This window comes from Megalobrama amblycephala, linkage group LG17 (genome assembly GCF_018812025.1).
Source record: "Megalobrama amblycephala isolate DHTTF-2021 linkage group LG17, ASM1881202v1, whole genome shotgun sequence".
NCBI classification, from domain to species: domain Eukaryota; kingdom Metazoa; phylum Chordata; class Actinopteri; order Cypriniformes; family Xenocyprididae; genus Megalobrama; species Megalobrama amblycephala.
This window is the reverse complement of record NC_063060.1, coordinates 16368026-16390344: the sequence shown is the minus strand read 5'-3', so window position 1 is coordinate 16390344 and position 22319 is coordinate 16368026. Positions and strand designations below refer to the sequence as shown.

At 38.6% G+C, this 22319-nt stretch overlaps 1 protein-coding gene across 2 annotated transcripts in view; it reads right to left on the bottom strand.

Moving 5' to 3' along the window:
- Nucleotides 1-21583, bottom strand: part of tcf25 (transcription factor 25 (basic helix-loop-helix)) — a 112302-nt gene extending 90719 nt beyond the window's left edge. The window contains exons 1-4 of one of the 2 annotated variants that reach the window (XM_048164303.1): nt 21015-21583; nt 20775-20874; nt 997-1090; nt 711-803 (exon numbers count right to left, since the gene is read on the bottom strand). In XM_048164303.1, the coding sequence (XP_048020260.1) occupies nt 711-803; nt 997-1090; nt 20775-20874; nt 21015-21137 (410 nt within the window). In that variant the 5' untranslated portion in view covers nt 21138-21583. The remainder of the gene's footprint in view (nt 1-710; nt 804-996; nt 1091-20774; nt 20875-21014) is intronic. The other variant, XM_048164302.1, reaches the window with a different exon arrangement.
- Between the last annotated feature and the right edge of the window lie 736 nt (nt 21584-22319).

Here is a 22319-nt window from a genome sequence, read left to right as displayed (position 1 = left end):
AACACATCTAAACATCTAACACACTAAAACATCTGGCTGGCTGACTGTGGTGGTACCATGGTATAGTGATGGCGTCAGATGGTATTACCACAGTCTCACTGTCCCAACAAACACAAATAGCACCATTTCAGTCATTCTAGTTGGCTGTTTTCATTTTTGAATGTTGGGAAACAGCTGTCATTTTAATACACATCCATATTTATTGAGGCAATGTGAACTAGCCTTTACATGCTATCTAAGGTACTTCAAAAATATCTTGGAATTACTATTAATAAGAATAAGGCGTATATGAAGAAAGACTGAGATTGTGCTTGATAATTATAATACATTATACGCTATTTATAATAGTTACGTAGCACACTCTACTATACGATACTGATATTGATTTTTTGATGGCTAATGATGTGCAATGGATGATATATATGATATCACACAAAGATAGCAAAAACATGCATAACTGCTGAAATTAAATGTATATTTATTTTACTAAATATTTACTGTATTTGAAAAATAATTAAAAAAATAAATATAATTTAAAAAAACTTTGAACTTGATAAAAAATAAATCTAAAATAAACAGATTTATACTTTAGTTGGCAACTTAACATCTGTACAGTTTAATAGGTGTATTGTGTTAGGAGCTACACATTGGATGGATTTTGTACTATGAATGCTATAAGATAATCATATTATTCTAATATGGTCTGATACCTCAGGATCAGTTTGCAGTACTCTAGGGCTGTGCGGGGACAACCTCTCTTCTCCAGAAATATTACATGTTTGAACAGCACCAAATAAAAAGCCCTGCAGACAGAGAAAAGAGAAAGATTGGCAAAATTTTGTCTTTGTTCTTTATTTTCATGGTGCTCTAAGGTTCTTTAAAGAAAACCATAACAATACACCATGGCATTCCAAAAACCAATATGATAAATGATAAATGGTAATACCATCAAGCAGATCTTCAATTACATTTTTCCAACACAGCCTTTGGTCTCACCTGTTCTCTGGTCTACGATAGTCCAGTCGACACATGCCTGACGTCAGGCTGAACACAGGGTGGAATGAACACTCAAAACTATATAAAGCCCTTTCTGCAGAGATGAACAAAACAAATGCTTTATATATCTGTGCATTTTAAAAACATTATCATACATCTCTAGCAAGTGTCAGAAATAATTTATTTCAATATAAATGTATATAGATATATATAATCAATATATATAATATATCAATATATATATATATATATATATATATATATATATATATATATATATATATATATATATATATATATATATATATATATATATATATATATATACACATACACACACACAAGCAATATCACACTCGTAGCCACACGGCTACCAGTGTGATATTGCGTTTATACAACAGTTCGACGGCACAAGTGTGTAAACAAAGAAAAACAACAACGGAGTGTCTTTAAAACCCTCTTTCGTGCAGCACTACTTCCTTCCGCAATGGAGTCAAATCTCAAGTTGACTGTTGGACCAAGCCTCCGTTACTAATTCTAAAACGTCACTTTAGAACAAGTAACGAAGGAACGTTGAGTCGCTTCATTGAAACTCATTGAATTTTGTACAGTATGAGAGAGAGAGAGAGAGAGAGAGAGAGAGATCGCCTGAGAGAGTATTACCTGTCTGATATATTGCATTACATTCATTCTTCAAGTCAATCTCCATAATATTATATCCATTACAAAAGTCCGTTTGAATGTCCACAGAGGAAAGCGATCTTGTATTTGTCCTTTTTTTGTTTGTTTTACAGCTATCGGAATTTTCTAAAACATCCATAACACCACAGCGCAAAAACAACTTCCTTTGCAAAAGTTCCTTTCAATTTAAAAGTCTCTAGTGACTGACAGACTCATTCTCCTGTAAAGTGTTGCCGCCATCTAATGGCGTATTAATGTAACTTTCACTCAATCCATATTACGCACTAATGGACTATATTTATATAAAATAATATTTATTGAACAACAAATAAACACAATTGTACAGTTCAGTCAAACGTAAAGCACTAGTTATTTAAAAAAAAAAAAAATATATATATATATATATATATATATATATATATATAGGTCACCCTTTACGCTTGTATGTGGGTTTTTACAAATATTTAACGAACGAAGAGGATTTTAAAGAGCTTGTGACAAAACCTCTTAACTCCATTGGATCCTCAAACTGTCAGTCAAAGCTCATAAATCCTCGTGAATGAAGTGCGCACACAGTTTGGTCATCTCGTCTATGCAATTGCAAAGGTAAAAAAATGTAAAGCGTTTTCTTTACTCAAAAAACAGTCTATAAAGTTTAATGTTTTACGTATTTGAAGAGCGGAGAAGAGCGGATATCGTCTGATATTTCCCGTCTAGTTGTAGCCAATATGCTATATAAAGGATGTAAGGTAACAATTATTATCAAATTTAACATAGCACAATTCGACTTGCTCTGGAACAAATAATAGATTAATAAGACCAAAGATTGCCTGTTTTTATGTACTCAAATTGAATTATGTCTCATGTTTAACCACTATAAGTGCCAGCGGTAAATCCCCGAAGCACTGGCCGAGATGAAGCTGTTCTCGGCGCGTACACAAGCACTGAACGGCCGCTGACGCCCTGGAGCTCACATCTCCGAAAACGTCAAAACAAATTGTAAAATAGGCGCTATTATTAAATATGAATCACATATTTCAGGTCTAAACAACTACATTCTCGTCTAAAAAAAACTATTAAAACTACAGTTCGTGGTACAACAAGTAGTATTCTCAAAAATTACGGTGGATTTGCTCGTCCGCCATGAAGGTCACTTCAAGTGGAGTGATACAAACGCTGAAAAGGTAGGAGGAGTGCTTTTATCACTGAAATATCGCACGGCTATCAGCCAATCAGATTCGAGAACCAGACAGAACTGTTATATATATATATGAATATATAAAAGTGTATTTCCAATGTCTCAGAGCAGCTCAGTTCACAGTAAATTCTGCTTCAACAAAAACTCCAGTTTGTGTTGCTTATGATCTATGATGTGCATCTTTCCAAACTAGTAATGAGAATCATTTATAAAAGACCTTTGATTTTTTTTTTTTTTATATTTATAAAATATTAGATTTTTGATGGGAAAGAAAATGAGGCAGTGAGGGACAGAAGTACAGTGCATTAAATGGATTGTACTTTTGTTTAACAACATATCTCTTCAGCTGATAAAATATTTTTCTAAAACATTCAGGACAAAAAAAAACTCCATTATACAGTTTTTAAAGTTGTGAGTTGTGGAAATGTGATCTGGGACCTTTATACAATGCATACCATTGTAGAGACTGTAAAGCTCAAAGTATACACAGTTGAACGGATAGCCATTCAAAGTATACTGCATCTTACAGCATGCACGAACACAGGTGCTCTACAAATACTGACATTGTAACTGTAATGAAGTGTCAACAGCGTGTGGATCCATTTGCAGCTTTGATTAAATACAGGAGTGATACAGACAAGGGACAGAGCAATACCGTAAACAGGGACAGGCAGGGGTCGAGCAGAGAATCAGAATCGGGTCACAGGCAAGGATCAAGACAGGCGACAAACAATCACAGTCCAGGGTACAGGCAAGGTTCAGGGCCGGCGGCAGAGGTTCACAAGAGATAAACAGTCCAAGTAACAACGAGATATCAGTCTACAGAATAACGCTCAGAAATGACCACCATAGCAAATCAAGACTTCGCGATGGGTGTGAGTGTGTGTGCGTCTTAAATAGTGTGTGTGTGATGCAGTGCAGGTGTGAGTGCAATCAGTCCCAGGAATGAGGGCCTATGGGAAATGGAGTCCGAATGGTTGTGAGTTAATAATCAGGTGACGGCTCCCTCCGGCGGTCTGGAGGATGAACCGGGGGAGCTATATTCGTGACAGAGCCCCCACCCAGCGAGCGGCTCCAGACAGAACTAGTTAGAACTAGAACTACTAGTTCTGTATTGGGGATTCGGTTGCCGGTGTCTGTTGGCCTGAACCTCTTGTCTCCTGACAGCGCGTTGCAGATGGTGATGCGCCAGATCCCAAGTCTCCTCGCTCCTCTGCATCCATTCATTGACAGATGGTAGTTCAGAAGGTTCCCCTGACCATGGGAACAGGGAAGGTTGATAACCTAGGATGCATTGGAAGGGTGTGATCCCTGTGGCTGGTTTTCTGAGGGAGTTTTAGGCATATTCAGCCCACATAAGATAGCGGCTCTATTCAGATTGATCTTTTTGGCAGTAAGTACGGAGGAATCGTGTGAGTTCCTGATTTATCCGCTCTGTTTGACCGTTGGATTCTGGGTGGTATCCAGATGTGAGACTGATGTTGACATTTAAGTTCTTGAAGAATGCAGACCAGACCCGTGAGGTAAATTGTGGGCCTCTATCCGACACAATGTCCTCAGGTAGCCCGTAAAACCTGAAGACAAAGTTACAGAGCAGTTCAGCGGTCTCGAATGCAGTGTGGAGTTTGGGCAGAGGAATGAGATGGCAGGCTTTAGAGAAACGGTCAATAACAGTGAGAATGGTGTTATTGCCCTGTGATACGGGAAGGTCGGTGACAAAGTCTATGGCAATGTGTGACCAAGGGTGTTGCGGGATGGGTAATGGATGGAGCAGGTCAGCAAGAGATTGATGAGGGGTTTTGGATGTTTGACAGGGTGTGCAGTTGTGGATAAACTGAGTCACGTCATGGAGCATGGAATCCCACCAGAACCGGTTTTGCAGAAGGTTATGAGTGGCGGTGATACCTGGGATGTTTGGCTCCCTCCAACCAATGATGCCATTTCTCCAGCGCCGCCTTCATCGCTAGTAGTTCTCGATCACCCATGTCATAATTTCATTCTGCAGCAGATAGTTTTCTGGAACAGAAGGCACAGGGAAACATTTTCTCAGGGGTACCTTGGCGCTGGGATGGAATGGCTCCAATGCCAGTGCTATAGGCGTCTACCTCCACAATGAATGGTCGTTCAGGATCTGGGTGGCGGAGAATGGGTGCCGTGGTGAACCGCTCCTTTAACCCTTTGAATGCCTCCTCAGCCTCTGGGGACCAGTGTAGATGAGACGTCTGACGTTTAGTCATGGATGTTAACAGTGCTGCAACAGTGCTGAAATTGCGTATGAACCGCATGTAGAAGTTTGCAAAGCCCAGAAACCTCTGTAATTCTTTGAGCGTGCGTGGTTTTGACCAGTCAAGTACGCCTTTACCTTGGTGTCATCCATGGCAACCCCATCTCGGCTGATAACATACCCCAGGAAGGAGGTGGAGGTTTGATGAAACTCGCACTTCTCTGCTTTTGCGTATAGCTGATGTTGAATGAGTCTTTGTAGCACAGCTCGGACATGTTGGATGTGTTCCTCCAATGACCTGAAGTATATAAGGATGACGTCGATGTACACTATGACCCAGCAATTCAGCACGTCTCTGAACACGTTGTTGATGTATGACTGGAATACTGATGGACTGTTGGAGAGCCCGAAAGGCATAACAAGGGTCTCGTAGTGGCCGGTGGTCGTGGAGAAGGCAGTCTTCCACTCGTCCCCCTCTTATACGAATGAGGTTATATGCACAGCGGAGATCAAGCTTGGTGAAATATTCGGCCTGTCGTAATTGTTCGAGGGCAGCAGGTACTAATGGCAGGGGGTAACAGAACTTGACGGTAATGTCATTCAGACCTCGGTAATCGATACAGGGCCGCAGTCCCCTGTCTTTCTTAACGAAAAAGAAGCCTGACGAGGCAGGTGATGTGGATGGCTGGATGAACACCTTAGCTAACTCCTCCTCAATGTACGTCTTCATAGCGGCAGATTCAGGCTTTGACAAAGGGAAGATCCAGCCCTTGGGAGGTGTGGTACATGGCAGTAGTTCAATGGCACAGTCCCCAGGGCAGTGAGGAGGTAGTTTGGTCGACTTCTGTTTGCTGAACGCCACAGCCAGATCGGCGTACTCGTTGGGGATGTCGAGTTTCCCGGGGTTGGGTTCGCCCAGCTTGATCGTTTGGATAGGCAGAGGAGTGATTTATTGTAAGCAGTTTTTATGGCAGGTGGCGACCCACTGCAGTATTTGTCTGTCCTTCCAGGAGACATGTGGGTTATGGGTTCGGAGCCATGGCAGACCAAGGATGATGGGGTTGTTAGGTGAGTGAATGACGTAGAATTGGATGAGTTCATGGTGAAGAATTCCTACTTGTAATCCGAGTTCACTGGTGATGTGTGCCACTTTTCCTCCTCCAATCGGCTTTCCATCTAACGTCTTCACTGCGTGGTAATAATTTGTTGGTTGACAGTGAGTTGAACAGGAATCTTGAGGCAGGTGGATGAGTAATCGGATTGAATGGAGGAACTCACCGCTTTGGAGCTGGTAGGTGTGGGTCGAAACGGCAGTTAATTTAGAAGTGACCAGCCTGGCCGCAGTACAGGCAGAGATGCATTTGCCGTCTTCTCTCTCTTTCCTCTAGTTGAAGTGGTGTGTAGCCCAGCTGCATGGGTTCGGGGTTTGGACCTGTTGAACTGGCAACGCGTGTGGGGCATCGTGAGCGTAGAAGATTGTCAATGTGAATGGATAGTTCAATAAACTAATTCAGTGAGCTACCCTCATCCCGGCAAGCGAGTTCCGCTTGTAGCTCCATAGTCAGCCCTCGGCAGAACAGCAGTTTTAATGTATCCTCCACCCAGTTAGTTTGAGCCGCAGGAGTGCAAAATTGTAACGCATATTCAGCTGCCGTGGTTTTGCCCTGAGTGAGAGAGAGCAGCTGATCGCCTGGGCTTTGGCCCCCTGCGGGATGTTCAAATACCTCTTGAAATTGTTGCAGGAACTCAGCGAATGTGGGGAATTCTGAGCTATCATCTCTCCAGACAGCAGTGGCCCAGTCCAGCACTTTGCCGGTTAGCAGAGAACACACAAAGGATATTCGACTGGTTTCAGTGGGATACAGAGAGGGTTGTTGATTAACATATAGTGAGCATTGGAGAAGGAAACCCTTACACTTCGCTGGAGTGCCATCGAACTTTTCAGGCAGGGCCAGACGGGGGTTCACAGCTGGTGGATTCTGGCATGGCAGGTGCAGCGGGCGGCGGCGTGGCGGCCTCGGCGGGGTTGAGGAGTAGGCCGTGCAGTGTCTTTACCAGCTCCTCCGTTATCGAGGTTAAGCGATTCAGTTGGTGGTGCTGCATCGCTAATTGATTGGCCTGAGCTGATAACTCAGTGGAAATCTGTAGCAGAGCTGCTGGATCACTGGTTGGCGAAGTCTTCTGTAATGAAGTGTCAACAGCGTGTGGATCCATTTGCAGCTTTTATTAAACACAGCAGTGATACAGACAAGGGGCAGAGCAATACCGTAAACAGGGACAGGCAGGGGTCGAGGCTGGCAGCAGAGAATCAGAATCGGGTCACAGGCAAGGATCAAGACAGGCGGCAAACAATCACAGTCCAGGGTACAGGCAAGGTTCAGGGCCGGCGGCAGAGGTTCACAAGAGATAAACAGTCCAAGTAACAACGAGATATCAGTCCACAGAATAACGCTCAGAAATTACCACCGTAGCAAATCAAGATTTCGCGATGGGTATGAGTGTGTGTGCATCTTAAACAGTGTGTGTGTGCGCAATCAGTCCCAGGAATGAGGGCCTAAGGGAAATGGAGTCCGAACGGTTGTGAGTCAATATTCAGGTGATGGCTCCCTCCGGCGGTCCGGAGGATGAACTGGGGGAGCTATATTCATGACAGTAACAGTTAAAGGGTTACCTAAAAATGAAAATTCTGTCATTAATTACTCATTCTTGTGTAATTCCACATCCAATGCTTTGGATAATATTATTTTGTAAATAAAGGTGTAAAAAAAAAAAAAATTGCACAAACAAAGCAACCGTATGGCTTCATAAAATTGAGGTTAAACCACTGGAGTCACATGGAGTACTTTAATGATGTCTTTCCTACCTTTCTGGAACTTGAAAGTGGTAGTTGCATTGGATCTCTATGGAGGGACAGAAACCTCTCGGATTTCAAAAAATATCTTCATTTGTGTCTCGAAGATGAACAAAGGTAGTATAGATGTGGAATGATGAAGGGTGAGTAATTAGTGACAGAATTTTCAATTTTGGGTAAACTAACCCTTTAAATCAGAGGTCTCCAAACTCGGTCCTCCGAAGAACAGGCGAATCTCAACATAACACCGACTGTTATGTAACAGTCGGGGTGTACACCCCAATATTTGCATATGCCAGCCCATGTTCCCAACATTATGAAAGGGGTTACACGTCTGGATCTGTGCACAGCAGAATCATCAGACTAGGTAAGCAAGCAAGTACAATAGCGAAAAATGGCAGATGGAGCAATAATAACTGACATTCATGATAACATGATATTTTTAGTGATATTTGTAAATTGTCTTTCTAAATGTTTCGTTAGCATGTTGCTAATGTACTGTTAAATGTGGTTAAAGTTACCATCGTTTCTTACTGTATTCATGGAGACAAGAGCCATCGCTATTTTCATTTTTTAACACTTGCAGTCTGTATAATTCATAAACACAACTTCATTCTCTATAAATCTCTTCAATAGTGTGCTTTAGCCACGGAGCACCATCAAACTCATTCATAACCAAATGTAAACATTCAAATAAACACTGAACTTACGCGATTAGACATGCTGCATGACGAACACTTTGTAAAGATCCATTTTGAGGGTTATATTAGCTGTTTGAACTTTTTTTTATGTTGTTTAAGGCAAGCGCAAGCTCTTGGGGCGTGGAGCACGAGATTTAAAGGGCCACAAACACTGAATCGGCTCATTTATAATGATGCCCCAAAATAGGCAGTTAAAAAAATGAATAAAAAAAAAATAATCCATGGGGTATTTTGAGCTGAAACTTCACAGACACATTAAGGGGACACCTTAGACTTATATTACATATTTAAAAAAAAAAGTTCTAGGGCACCTTTAAATGTTACTACATTGTTATTATACTACCCACCATTAGGGGCCACTATTGTTCTTGTGTTATGTTTAAATACAGGTATATAGTAAAAAAATATCTGTTTCATAAGAGAAAAACATGGCTTGCCTCCAACATACTATTTCTTGATGTCATGATTGGGAAACATGGTTTTATGCTCTAAGATCCTTTTCTTGTATATTCACCAACTGGTTGTTTAAATTGTATTTCATTATTGTTGAGTTTATACTAATATTTCTTCATATTTTGTTCACTGAAGGACTCCTTTTTTCTTCCCTCATTTTTTACCTAATGGTGCATTTGGTAACTCATGGTATATCTCGAAATTTGACTTTGACTGCCTTGTCTGCATTGTATCTAACCATCGTGTGTCATCTAAATCGGATACCATTCACAAGAATAAGGACTAATCTCTGCCTGTTTGTTAGAGTTGCTGTGTGGATTGTTTGATTTTGTTTGGGCCTTTAGCGGTGTTAAAGAACTGTTGCCTCTATTTCAGAACAGAGTTTGTTTCAGACTATTTCAGATAAGCTTCATCACATTTTACTGTATGCACCATTTCAGGCTCAGATCAGAACTATTTAGTTTGTATTTATAATATGTTTTGTATTTATTTAGGTTAATTTGTATGATTGGTTTATGCAATATGTTACTTTACGTTGTGTTTCTGTTGTATTTTTAACTCTTAACTTTTAGATACTGATGACGTTATTAATGAACAAATAAACCTGAACCTCGAGCTAAGACTCGAACGCAGGTTGCCTTGTGCACAGCTATGACAAATGACACAGTGCTGCCCACAAGGCTATTGCTCCTACATAACAGCTTATTTTTATCAGTTCTTTTGTCTTTGGGTCGTTATATTTTTTTTTACAGTTTTCTGCTCATTGTAAATCAGATACAGATAAAATAGCACAATAAAGATTAAAATAATATAAATGCATTAGTGAGAGAGTGATTGCATGTGTGAATTAATTCTACCTGGAAGTGTCTCTCTACTAATAGTGAAGCTGTTGGTTGTAGCTACTTAGAAAAATATGATAGAACTTATCAATTTCTAAGCAATTATATTGATAAATCATAAAACAGTGTTGACAATACATTTCTGCACTACTCAATCTGTGCGCGCGCTCTGCCCGTGATGCACGAGCGACTGTTTGTATGTGTGTGCATGTTATAATGTAGCGGCAAATTAGTTTAGAATGGCAATTAACATACTATGGGGAAAATATTTATTTGATCCCCTGTTGATTTTGAAAGATTGACCACTTACAAAGAAATGAAGGGTCTATAATTTTTATGGTAGATTTATTTTAACGGATAGAGACAGAATATCAACAAAAATATCCAGAAAAAATACATTATATAAAGGTTCTAAATTGACTTGCATTTAAGTGAGTCAAATAAGTATTTGATCTCCTACCAACTAGCAAGAATTCTGGCTCCCACACAATGGTTATGTGCCCATGTGGAACACAGATTAGTCCTGTCACTGTAAGAATGTACTCCTAATGTCATCTTGTTATGAGTATAAAAGAAACCAGTCCACAGAATCCCTATCTTCTATTCCAACCTCTCCACCACAATAGGCAAGACCAAAGAGCTGTTAAAGAACATCAGGGACAAGATAGTTACTGCTCAAGGCCGGAATGGGCTACAAGACCATCAGCAAAAAGCTTGTTGAAAAGGAGACAACTGTTGGTGCAATTATTTGGAAATGGAAGAAATACAAAATAACCATCATTTGCCCTCTGTCTGGTGCTTTATTCAAGATCTCACATTATGAGGAAAGGATGATCATGAGAAAGGTGAGGGATCAGCCCAGAACTTCACAGGAGGAACTTGTTGAACATTATATTTATTTATTGGGTTTTTAAAATAAATAAATAAATAAAAATATAATATAATATATACAGTGCACAGCATAAATGAGTACACATTCGAACAGTCTTTCTAATCAGCTCGAGAGGAGGAATATATACACAGACGAGAGCCTTGGACAGCACACCAAATAAGCTTAATATATATATGATTATATATGTATATATATGATTTTTTTTTTTTTTTTTTTTTTTACTCTATTCAATCATTTGTAAGTGTGAACTCATGAAAAACATTGCCACAGGTAATAAGACAATATTTATTTATTTGTTAAAGATTTTTTTTTTTTTTTTTTTGGCATCTCATTGTAGATTTAAATCTATAAATAAAAATGTATTGCATTTATGAAGAAAAGGTTCAGCACCCAAGGCTCTATCGCTATTGTCTCAATCGTGTACAGTGTCTTTTGGTGGATTAGATCAGGACGCAGACAAACTGGCTAAACCGACCGTCTGCTAGCCGCTTCACGTCACAGAACTCAGATAATTCACAGCACATAGAAACTCTTTCACCTAGATATTATCACATAGAGACTGTGTCTGTACCTCGAACTAGTAAATACAAAAAACTTCCGAAACCTATTAAGGGTAAAAATTTAATTGATGTTCAAAAAATGAAAATCACAGATAAATCAGATAAACAAATGATAAAGCTTGGGTTACTGAATATTAGATCTATTTCTTCAAAAGCACTTATTGTAAATGAAATTATCACAGACAATAAACTAGACTTGCTGTGTTTGACAGAAACCTGGCTAAAACCAGACGATTACATTACTTTAAATGAATCTAGTCCTCAAGGTTATGATTATCGACACAATCCTCGACAGAAAGGCAAAGGGGGAGGTGTTGCTGTAATTTATAGTACTATATTCAGAATCATTCAAAAGAATTTCAACTATAATTCTTTTGAAGTGATGGTGCTTTATGTAACATTATGTAAGTTGACATTTGTGCTGGCTACTGTATACAGGCCACCAGGGCACCATAATGACTTTATCAAAGAATTTGCTGATTTTATATCAGAGTTAGTACTGGCTGTGGATAAAGTCCTTGTTGTTGGTGATTTTAATATCCATGTAGATAATAATAAAGACGCATTTGGATTGGCATTTGCAGACATTTTAAACTCTATTGGAGTTAGACAACACGTGTCAGGACCCACTCATTGTCATAATCATACCTTAGATCTAATACTGTCGCATGGAATTGATATTGATGCTGTTGAAATTCTACAGCAGAGCGATGATATATCAGATCATTATTTAGTCTTGTGTATAATACAATTAGCCAAGGCTACAAAACCACCACCCAGCCATAAATATTGTAGAACCATCACGTCTACCACTAAAGATTGCTTTATAAATAATCTCCCCGAGCAGTTTCATCGCCTTAGTATACCTGACAACTTAGAAGAACTCGATGCTGCAACAGAAACTATTGGCTCTCTCTTTTCCAGCACATTAGATGCAGTCGCTCCTTTACGTCTAAAGAAGATTAAGGAAACTAATCCAACGCCGTGGTATGATGAGCACACTCGGGCTCTAAAACGAGCTGTTAGAAAAACTGAACGTAGTTGGAAGAAAACAAAACTAGAAGTTTTTCGCCTTTCGTGGAAAGAAAAAATGATTGAGTACAGAACGGCTATAAGAAATGCTAGATCTACTTATTTTTCAAATCTCTTAATAGAAAACAAACATAATCCTAGGTATTTATTTGACACAGTGGCTAAATTAACTAGAAACAGAGATTCAACTGCTGACGTTTCCAAAGAGCACAGCAGTAATGACTTTATGAACTTCTTTACTTGCAAGATTGATAATATTAGAGAGAAAATTAAAAACATGCAACCGTCCACAGTTTCGCTTCAGACAGTGCACTGTAGTGTCCCTGAGGTAAAACTAGAATCATTCGCCGCTATAGGAGAGGAAGAATTATCTAAACTTATCAAATCATCAAAATCAACGACATGTATGTTAGACCCAATGCCGACTAAACTACTGAAAGAAATGCTTCCAGAGGTCGTAGGTCCACTTCTTGATATAATTAATTCATCCTTAACACTAGGATACGTGCCAAAAACCTTTAAGCAGGCTATTATTAAACCTCTTATTAAAAAACCTCAACTAGATCCGAGAGATTTAGTAAATTACAGGCCAATCTCGAATCTACCTTTTCTGTCAAAGATACTAGAAAAGGCAGTTTCAACACAACTGTGCTCCTTTTTAGAAAGAAATGGAATCTGTGAGGATTTCCAGTCAGGATTTAGACCATACCATAGTACTGAGACTGCTCTCGTTAGAGTTACAAACGATCTACTCTTATCATCCGATCGTGGCTGTATTTCTCTATTAGTGTTATTAGATCTCAGTGCTGCTTTTGACACTATCGATCACAACATTCTTTTAAGAAGACTTGAAAACTATATTGGCATTAGTGGAATTGCTTTGGCATGGTTCAAATCGTACTTATCTGACCGTTATCAGTCTGTAGTAGTTAATGAAGAGATGTTGTATCGATCACAAGTTCAATATGGAGTACCACAAGGCTCAGTACTAGGACCGTTGCTTTTCACTCTGTACATGCTGCCCTTAGGAGAGATAATTAGGAAGCATGGTGTTAGTTTTCACTGCTACGCTGATGATACTCAGCTCTATATTTCCTCGCGCCCTGACGAAACCTACAAATTCACAAAACTAACAGAATGCATAGCTGACATTAAAAACTGGATGACAAGAAATTTCTTATTATTAAATTCAGAAAAAACTGATATCCTAATCTTTGGACCAAAAACTTCCTCACGAAAAAACCTTGAATACTCTCTAACACTTGACGGGTGCTCCATTAAACCTTCGTCCTCAGTTAGGAACCTGGGTGTGCTCTTCGATACCAATCTTTCATTTGAAAGTCATGTTTCTAGTATCTGTAAAACTGCCTTCTTCCATCTAAAAATATATCTAAATTACGACATATGCTCTCAATGACAAATGCGGAACAGTTGGTTCATGCATTCATGACCTCAAGACTAGATTATTGTAACGCTCTACTGGGTGGTTGTTCTGCTCGGCTTTTAAACAGACTACAGTTGGTCCAAAATGCGGCAGCTAGAGTTCTTACTAGAACCAGAAAGTATGACCATATTAGCCCAGTTCTGTCAACATTACATTGGCTCCCTATTAAACATCGTATAGATTTTAAAATCTTGCTACTTACTTATAAAGCTCTAAATGGTTTAGCTCCCCAGTACCTAAGTGAGCTCTTAATGCATTATAGTCCTTCACGTTTATTGCGATCTCAGAATTCAGGCCAGTTGATAATACCCAGAATATCAAAATCAACTGAAGGCGGCAGATCCTTTTCCTATTTAGCACCTAAACTCTGGAACAATCTTCCTAGCATTGTTCGGGAAGCAGACACACTCTGTCAGTTTAAATCTAGACTAAAAACACATCTCTTTGCTCTTGCATACACATAACACATTATCAATACAATAACATTTTTCAAATCCGTTAAAGGATTGTTACGCTGCAATAATTAGGTCGGCCGGAACCGAGAACATTTCCTATAACACTAGATATACCTGTACATCAGAATAAGAATGGCATCTACGCTAATATCTGTCTCTCTGCTTATCCGGAGGTTTGCCGGGTGCTGGATCCAGGCCGTATCCAGATCAGATGGAGAACCTGTGTCTGGACCTGACTACAACGTAGCCCAGGAGACAATGGGCCTACAGATCCAGTTCTGGCTGCATCTATAATTCAGATTTTTAATCCCCGTATCCGCTTACATATATTTATATATAATCTATTTTAATCTCTATAATAAAAATGTATAATTCAGATTTTGATCTCCATATCCATTTACATATATTATATATATCTTCCAAGGGGTTTTTTCCCTCCTAGGACTTTTTTCCCAGTGTTAGCACGCTGGGTTTTTCTCCTAGGGGGTTTTTTCCACCCCTGGGAGTCAGGCGACATTGGCTTAATGTAGCACCATCTTGTATATGTTACATATTACCACGCTTGTTTGTACAGCTTATTTTTAACCACTTCCCTTTTTTCTGTGCTTCTAATATGTAAAGCTGCTTTGAAACAATTACCAATTGTAAAAGCGCTATATAAATAAATTTGACTTGACTTGATTAGGACTGTTTGTGATTTGGTCTTAGTGACTTAGGAGTCCTCTTGACTACTAACGTTTCACAGATTTAGGAGCTAGTTTTAACACTAAAATGCTTTGTGAAATACTCTTAGAGCAAAAATTTAGGATTCCTAAAATTAGGACTGACACGCCCATTATTTTTAATAGTTTCTCCTAAATCAGCAAGTTAGGAGCTACTTTTAGCCTTAAGATGTTTTGTGAATACGGCCCCTGATCTTTAATGGGAGTGTTGCTCAACTCGTCTCTACAGAATCCCCCACAGGTGCTCAAGAGTGTTAAGGTTGAGTGCAATACATGTCCACAGAAGGTTTTTCACCTTAGAAGAATGCATATCCTCACTGTCATGTTGAAAAAAATGCCCCACAATGCAGGGAATGAGAAAAGGGTAACATCTCCCATTTCAAGTTTGTGTATTACATCACACAGTGGTGTGGGAATTCATGACAGCATTGATAAAGCACAACTCCCTCACACCTTCAGCACTCATACATCCCTATATAAGAGCTTTACAACCACTGAACTTTACTGTGGGAACCAGGCACTTCTCACTGTACTCCTCTAGCAACACCATAACATTTTGGATGCTGTTAGATCTAAAATTTGGTCTCAGGAGACCAGAGTATTGATTCCCAGAATTTATATTTTGTAAATATGGGCTTTGGAAATGGCTAACTGACTTTATTGTGCTATGGCTACAGTAGGTAGTTCCAGTGAGAACAACAACCATGCATGTCATTTCTGCAGGCTGCATCTTACTCTGCGAGATAAACAGTCACTCTTTTCATAGCTTTTGCTGGCTCCGAGACTCTCGCTTGGTATTTCTCCTGCTCTTTGTCTAGCAAAAAAAATCTCTCATCACTAAATGAAAGCTTAAAATTAAGGCCTGATTATTTCAGGGGCCTTGTCACAAGTCTATTGTTTTTTAATTACTGTGTTACTTCTGCTATATTTTCACACTTAAAACAATGATTTGGTAATCCTCTTGTACCACTGTCCTCTTTTGTGCTAAGAAATAAGTCTCCTGACAGTTCTCTCCCAAGTGGTTCCATTTTTGTCAGCATTAAGTCTGAGAATGGTTCATTACAGATTTTAATAAAAATCTGTAAAATTATTGTTTTTGCACTTTATTTGAATTAAGATATTTTACTTTAATTTTACGTTTTTTGTTTGACAGCTGTAGCTGCAAGTCACTTACCATTTTTTTTTTTTTTTTTTTTTTTTTTTTACAGTGTGGGTTAGACTCCTTGTGCACAATTACACCTTCAGGGTTATACTCTTACATTGTAATGAGTTTCGGTCTTTGAAACGCTCCAACTACCTTCCAGCGCCTGATGAATCATGTGGTCTCAGGGCTGGAAGGGTATGCCATGTATTTAGATGATGTCGTGGTGTATGGTCAGACATGGGAGGAACAGCTTGGTCGTTTGCGCTCTCTGTTTACTAGTCTTGTAGAAGTGAAGTTAACTGTCAACTAAGGCAAGTGTGAGTTTGTTAAAGCTACCGTAACTTATCTGGGAAAAGTGGAAGTGCATCTGGTACGGAAAAAGGTACAAGCTATCGATAGCTTCCCCGTTCTTACTATTAAAAAGAAGCTGATGAGATTTTTGGGAATGATTGGATATTATTGCAGTTTTTGTGCAAACGTTTCGACTGTAGTTCCCCTGCTTACTAAGCTGTTGAAGGCTAAAAGTTTGAATAGTCTTCAAAACTGTCAGTGTGTGTTTGAAAATGCAAACGTTCTATTGAGCACTGCTCCTGTTTTAGTTGTGCCTCAGTGGGATCGAGTGTTCTAGATCCAAGTCGAAGCAAGTTAGGTGCAGCAGCTGTGCTACTGCAAAAAGATGACAATGGGGTTGATAGGCCAGTTAGTTTCTTTTCTAAGAAGTTTACTTCATATCAATTTAATTATTCCACAATTGAAAAAGAAACATTGGCTTTGGTGTGGGCATTACAGCACTTTGATGTGTATGTGGGTGGTGGTTCAATACCTGTGTTTATTTTTTCAGATCACAATCATACAGTTTAGACATTGGTCTTAGTTTTATTTGTTTAGTGTTTTCAAGATGCCTGAGGACACTGAATAATGGAGTTGGGTAGGTGTTGAAAAGAAAGGGGGTAAGTGACATTTGATGTGAGACACATTAGCACATTAGCTGAGCTCTGCATATTTAGTCATCCTTTTACTGCCTTTTGACTTTTTGTTTTGACATCTGGGGTAGTTTTTCATTTTGCAATGGTTTGTAAATGTCACAGTCAGAAACTTGCTTATCTTTCACTAGCATCCTCTCCAATAAAGAGAAAAAACAAATCAGCAGCCGCAGCAGGCCAAGTGGACATCGAGGACAATATGGTGATCACTATAACATGGTTTGAGGATATTTTGAAAACCGAATCAGCGGCAATACACACTGAATTCACCTCACACGTGACGACAATCCAAAATATGTGCTCTGAAATTGACTTTTTAACTGGGGAACAGAGACAGCAGAAAAAAAGTGGTCAACCAACACGCCAAGCGCCTGGATGCCCACGAGCAACAAGTGACAGATCTACAAGACTGCAGCAGATGCAATAATCTCCCAATTGGCTTTCTGAAATGGTCACTACTGATATGGATTCTATCACTAGAGATCGAAGTGGAACATGCACATCGAGTTTACACCAGCACTTCAACCGATTACCAAACCGTGAGTGTTTCTTTTCAAACTGCTACACTACACCGTCAGGAATCTGATTCTAAATGAAGCTAGACATCACGCCCCTGTAAGAACAAACGATGCAATGTTGAGCTTCTTCCCCAACTTCTGGCTCGCAAAGACAAAGAAGTGGAGCTCCTTCAATTTAATAAGGAAAGAAAATGAAGGAGGCAGGTCTGCAGAATGTTCTTCTATATACCTGAAGATTGTCATTTACACCATTTCATTACTGATGTGAATTAAAGAAGTTCTTCTGTTATTAGAATAGGGCAAATGGCAGTGAACTAATGTTGTACAGGCTGTCACGTTATCACTGACTATGATAGGGGAGGGTGGCAGCTTGGGGTTTGTTCTCAACCCAGTGTGCATTAGTTCTATGGGGTGGGTTTGCTTTATGTTACAGGGCCGTTCTGTGGGTGAGGGATGGGTTAAAGGTAGACTTAAGATAATTAATTTGCAGTGGTATTACTAAGACTCATTTGTTCAAGTCTTTCATCTGAAAGCCACATTTCTAGCATTTGAAAAAACGCATTCTTCCATCTTAAAAATATATCTAACCTATGACATATGCTCTCAATAACAAATGCGGAACAGTTAGTTCATGCGTTCATGACCTCAAGGCTAGATTACTGTAATGCTCTACTGGGTGGTTGCCCTGCTCACTTGATAAACTACAGCTGATACAAAATGCAGCAGCTAGAGTACTTAGAACTAGGAAGTATGACTATATAAGCCGGTTCTGTCAACAATGCATTGGCTCCCTATTAAACATTTTATAGATTTTAAAATCTTGCTAATGGTTTAAAATCACTAAATGTTTTAGCTCCCCAGTATCTGAGTGAGCTCTTAATGCATTATAGTCCTTCACGTCTATTGTGATCTCAGAATGCAGGCCAATTGATAATACCTAGAATATCAAAATCAACCGCAGGCACCTAAACTCTGGATCAATCTTCCTAGTGAAGCAGACACTGCTTCATTGGGAAGCAGACACACTCTGTCAGTTTAAATCTATACTAAAAACACATCTCTATAACCTGGCATACACATAACACATTATCAATTTATGTTTTCAAAATCGTTAAAGGATTGTTAGGCTGCATAAATTAGGTCAGCCAGAACCAGGAACACTTCCTATAAAACCAGATGTACTTGTTACATCAGAAGAAGAATTGCATCTACGCTATTATTAGTCTCTCTGTTTATCCAGAGGTTTACCATAGACAGCCAGATCCGGGCCATATCCAGATCAGATGGAGGACCTGTGCCTAGACACGACCACAACGCAGCCCTGAAGTGTCAGCAGAGATTGTGTCAACTAGATCATCCCCTGTGAAGGCCTCACCGACATGATAGCCAGTGGCACAGATTCCAACAAACCGTCCCATACTGGTGTGATGAATATGATCTTCAACTAGATGGAACTGGATTAAATATTTTGACTGTTGCAATCCCAATCAGGCTTATGACCTGAAAGCTGCCTGAATCATAATCACGCACTGTTCGCTGCTGGCCAGAGGAGAACTGGCCCCGACTGAGCTTGGTTTCTCCCAAGGTTTTTTTCTCCATTTTATCACCTGTTTGTCACCTGATGTCACCTGTTGGAGTTTAGGATCCTTGCCGCTGTTGCCTTTGGCTTGCTTAGTTGGGAACACTTGTTATTCAACAATGTTTTTTGATCTGCCTGCATTGACACCATTGTATGCGAACTGAACTGAGCTGGACGATGACATCACAGTTTTCTCCAGTGCTGATATATAGATAAATTAACTAAATTAATGACTATTGATTTTTACGGAATGAATCAATTCTGAATTTACTTAAGGTGGACAATGACATAATTTTCTTTTAAGGAACACTCCACTATTTTTGAAAATAGGCTAATTTTCCAACTCCCCTTGAGTTAAACAGTTGAGCTTTACCGTTTTCGAATCCATTCAGCCGATCTCTGATTAGACTGTTAGCATCTCACTGAAAATGACCAAAGAGTTTCATTATTTTTCCTATTTAAAACTTGACTCTTTTGTAGTTACATCGTGTACTAAGACCGACAAAAAATGAAAAGTTGCGATTTTCTAGGCCGATATACTCTCATTCTGGCAATAATAATCAAGGAACTTTGCTGCCGTACCATGGGTGCAGCAGGCGCAATGACATTACTCAGTGCCTGAAAATAGTCCCACTAAGATTGTGTAGTTGGAGAGTTAGCTGGGGACTATTTTCAGATTACTATGATGGAATAAGAGTATAGTTCCTAGCCATATCGGCCTAGAAAATTGCAACTTTTCATTTTCTGTCGGTTTTAGTATACGATGTAACTACAGAAGAGTCAAGTTTTAAATAGGAAAAATAACAAAACTCTTTGGTCATTTTTGAGCTAGATGCTAACGGTCTAATCAGATTCTGAATGGATCGGCTGAATGGCTGAATGGATTCGAAAACGGGAGTTGGAAAATGAGCCTATTTTCAAAAATAGTGGAGTGTTCCTTTAAGAGCTGCTGTGTGGCAGACATGTTACTTGTTCAGATGACATTTTCCGGTGAAAATTCTTACTTTGGTCATACTTCAAAACTACAATCTGTGATTCCAAAGTACAGTATTCATACCGGTGTGGTGATTGACAGCAAACATTAGATTCATCCACACTGAGGAGTCGTACCGAGGCACAACCCACATAAAGATAATAATTCCGCAAACAACTACAATTGCAGGTTTCAAACAGAGATTGCAACAAAGATCCAAAACTTACAGACTGCAGCTTTAACTTTAAATTATACTTAATTGGTTTATCAGAAGGTAAACTTTTTACACTATGTTCCTGAATTACTGATAAGCTTTGTTTTCTCATACCTACTTGTGCATATGTATTTTGTGGCACATTAACGTTATGGACTTCAACTGTGCTTCTAAATGTTTGGCTGTGCTCCTAAATATTTTAAATTAAAATTAAAAAAGAAAAAGTATTTTAAGTTAAGTGTAGGGCTTCTCTGTAAAAAACGGTCTCACACAGGTCACTGGTCTCATATTCAGCGCATCAGTGAATTTCCTCACCGATGAGATCTCTGGCTGTCTCTTGATCTTCCTGCATGCGACATACATCTGACAGCTGCAGGAGTGAATCAATATGATATGGGTTGAGTTGCAGGAGAACCTGAAGGAAAACAAGAGAGAAATGGAGTGTCACATACATAATGTAACATGTTGCTCATGTGTGGAAAAGGAGGAAAAAAAAAAAAAAAAAAAAAAAAAAATCAAATAAGTCTGTAGCTAATAACATTAGAATAAAATTACCACAATGTTGTTGGGGTCCACTGACTCAACCGCATCAAAAAACTTGAACTGGACTTGCTGATAGTCACGATTATGTTCAAAGGTGAAGTGCTGAATGCCATCTTTAGACTCCACTAGACTCATGGAGATACCTAAGAGACACAACTACAGTCAGCTATATTTTGCTTTAATGGTATTAAGAGTAACAAAAGTTCTCATAAACACGGCAATTCACAACTGCTCGCAACAAAACGTATACATTGTTTTGTAAACTTAGAACCACACAGGTCATTTAATATCTGTAATTAAATAAGGGTTTCACAATAATAACAAAAAATGACCAAAAAATGAAAAATGGATTTTGTGGGACTTTTCAGATTTTTGCTGTGTAAAATGACTGAATTTAAGGAGGCTTTTCTCAGAATTTGCAGCAGTATTTGCAGCATTTCCTGTGCTGTTTTGCAGTGAAAATATACCAGACATTTTTTCTAATATTTTTAGCACTTTTCTAAGCTCAAGAATCATTGTGCTCTGTAATGTATAAAAAGAGAACAATGATATAAACAAAAAGAGAAACTTAAGTGTTGTACCCTTAACTTTATAAAGGCTACTGTTTCATATTTAATGAGGACTCTAAATATGATTCTAACTTTACTTTTTACTCTAAATTATCAACATCAACATGAACATGAACTTTGCTGAAAAATCACTAACACGAGCATTAGGTATACTGCATTGCGTTTTGTCCACCACAATAAAAATTGAAGAGCTTTCATCATAAAACTATTAAGCATTTAAATATCATCTTACTAAGACACAATATTGGGAGATAAAGAGTGACAAATTATATTATGCATTTTATGCAAGTAATCTGCTATACTGTTATATAAATCTCATTATTTATATTTTGGCCATATAAAGAACAACTGCACCAAACTGTTCTTTCCCCTCCATATTCTTATTATATCATACTATATGTGCCATAAAAGCCTGGTGTATCAAGTATATGACGAAACATAAAACATAAATGCAAACCTTTTTTTATTTTATATTTTGTCTAAAAGGTTGTGTCTATAAAAATAATAAATAAAATATTTTCTCATTATTATTGAATTATTTTTATTTAATTAGTTTTACATGGCTAATAAAAGTTTAACAAGTTTATTTAATAACAAAAACTTAAAACATAACAGCACTTTTTAAGAATACACAAAATGTATAAAGTAAACAAATGTTTAAAACAGTTTAAAACAGTTTCTCTCATTTCGAAGCCTGCATCCTCCAGAGGTCGCATTTGTCGAGGAAGTCTTATTTCAGAACATTAAC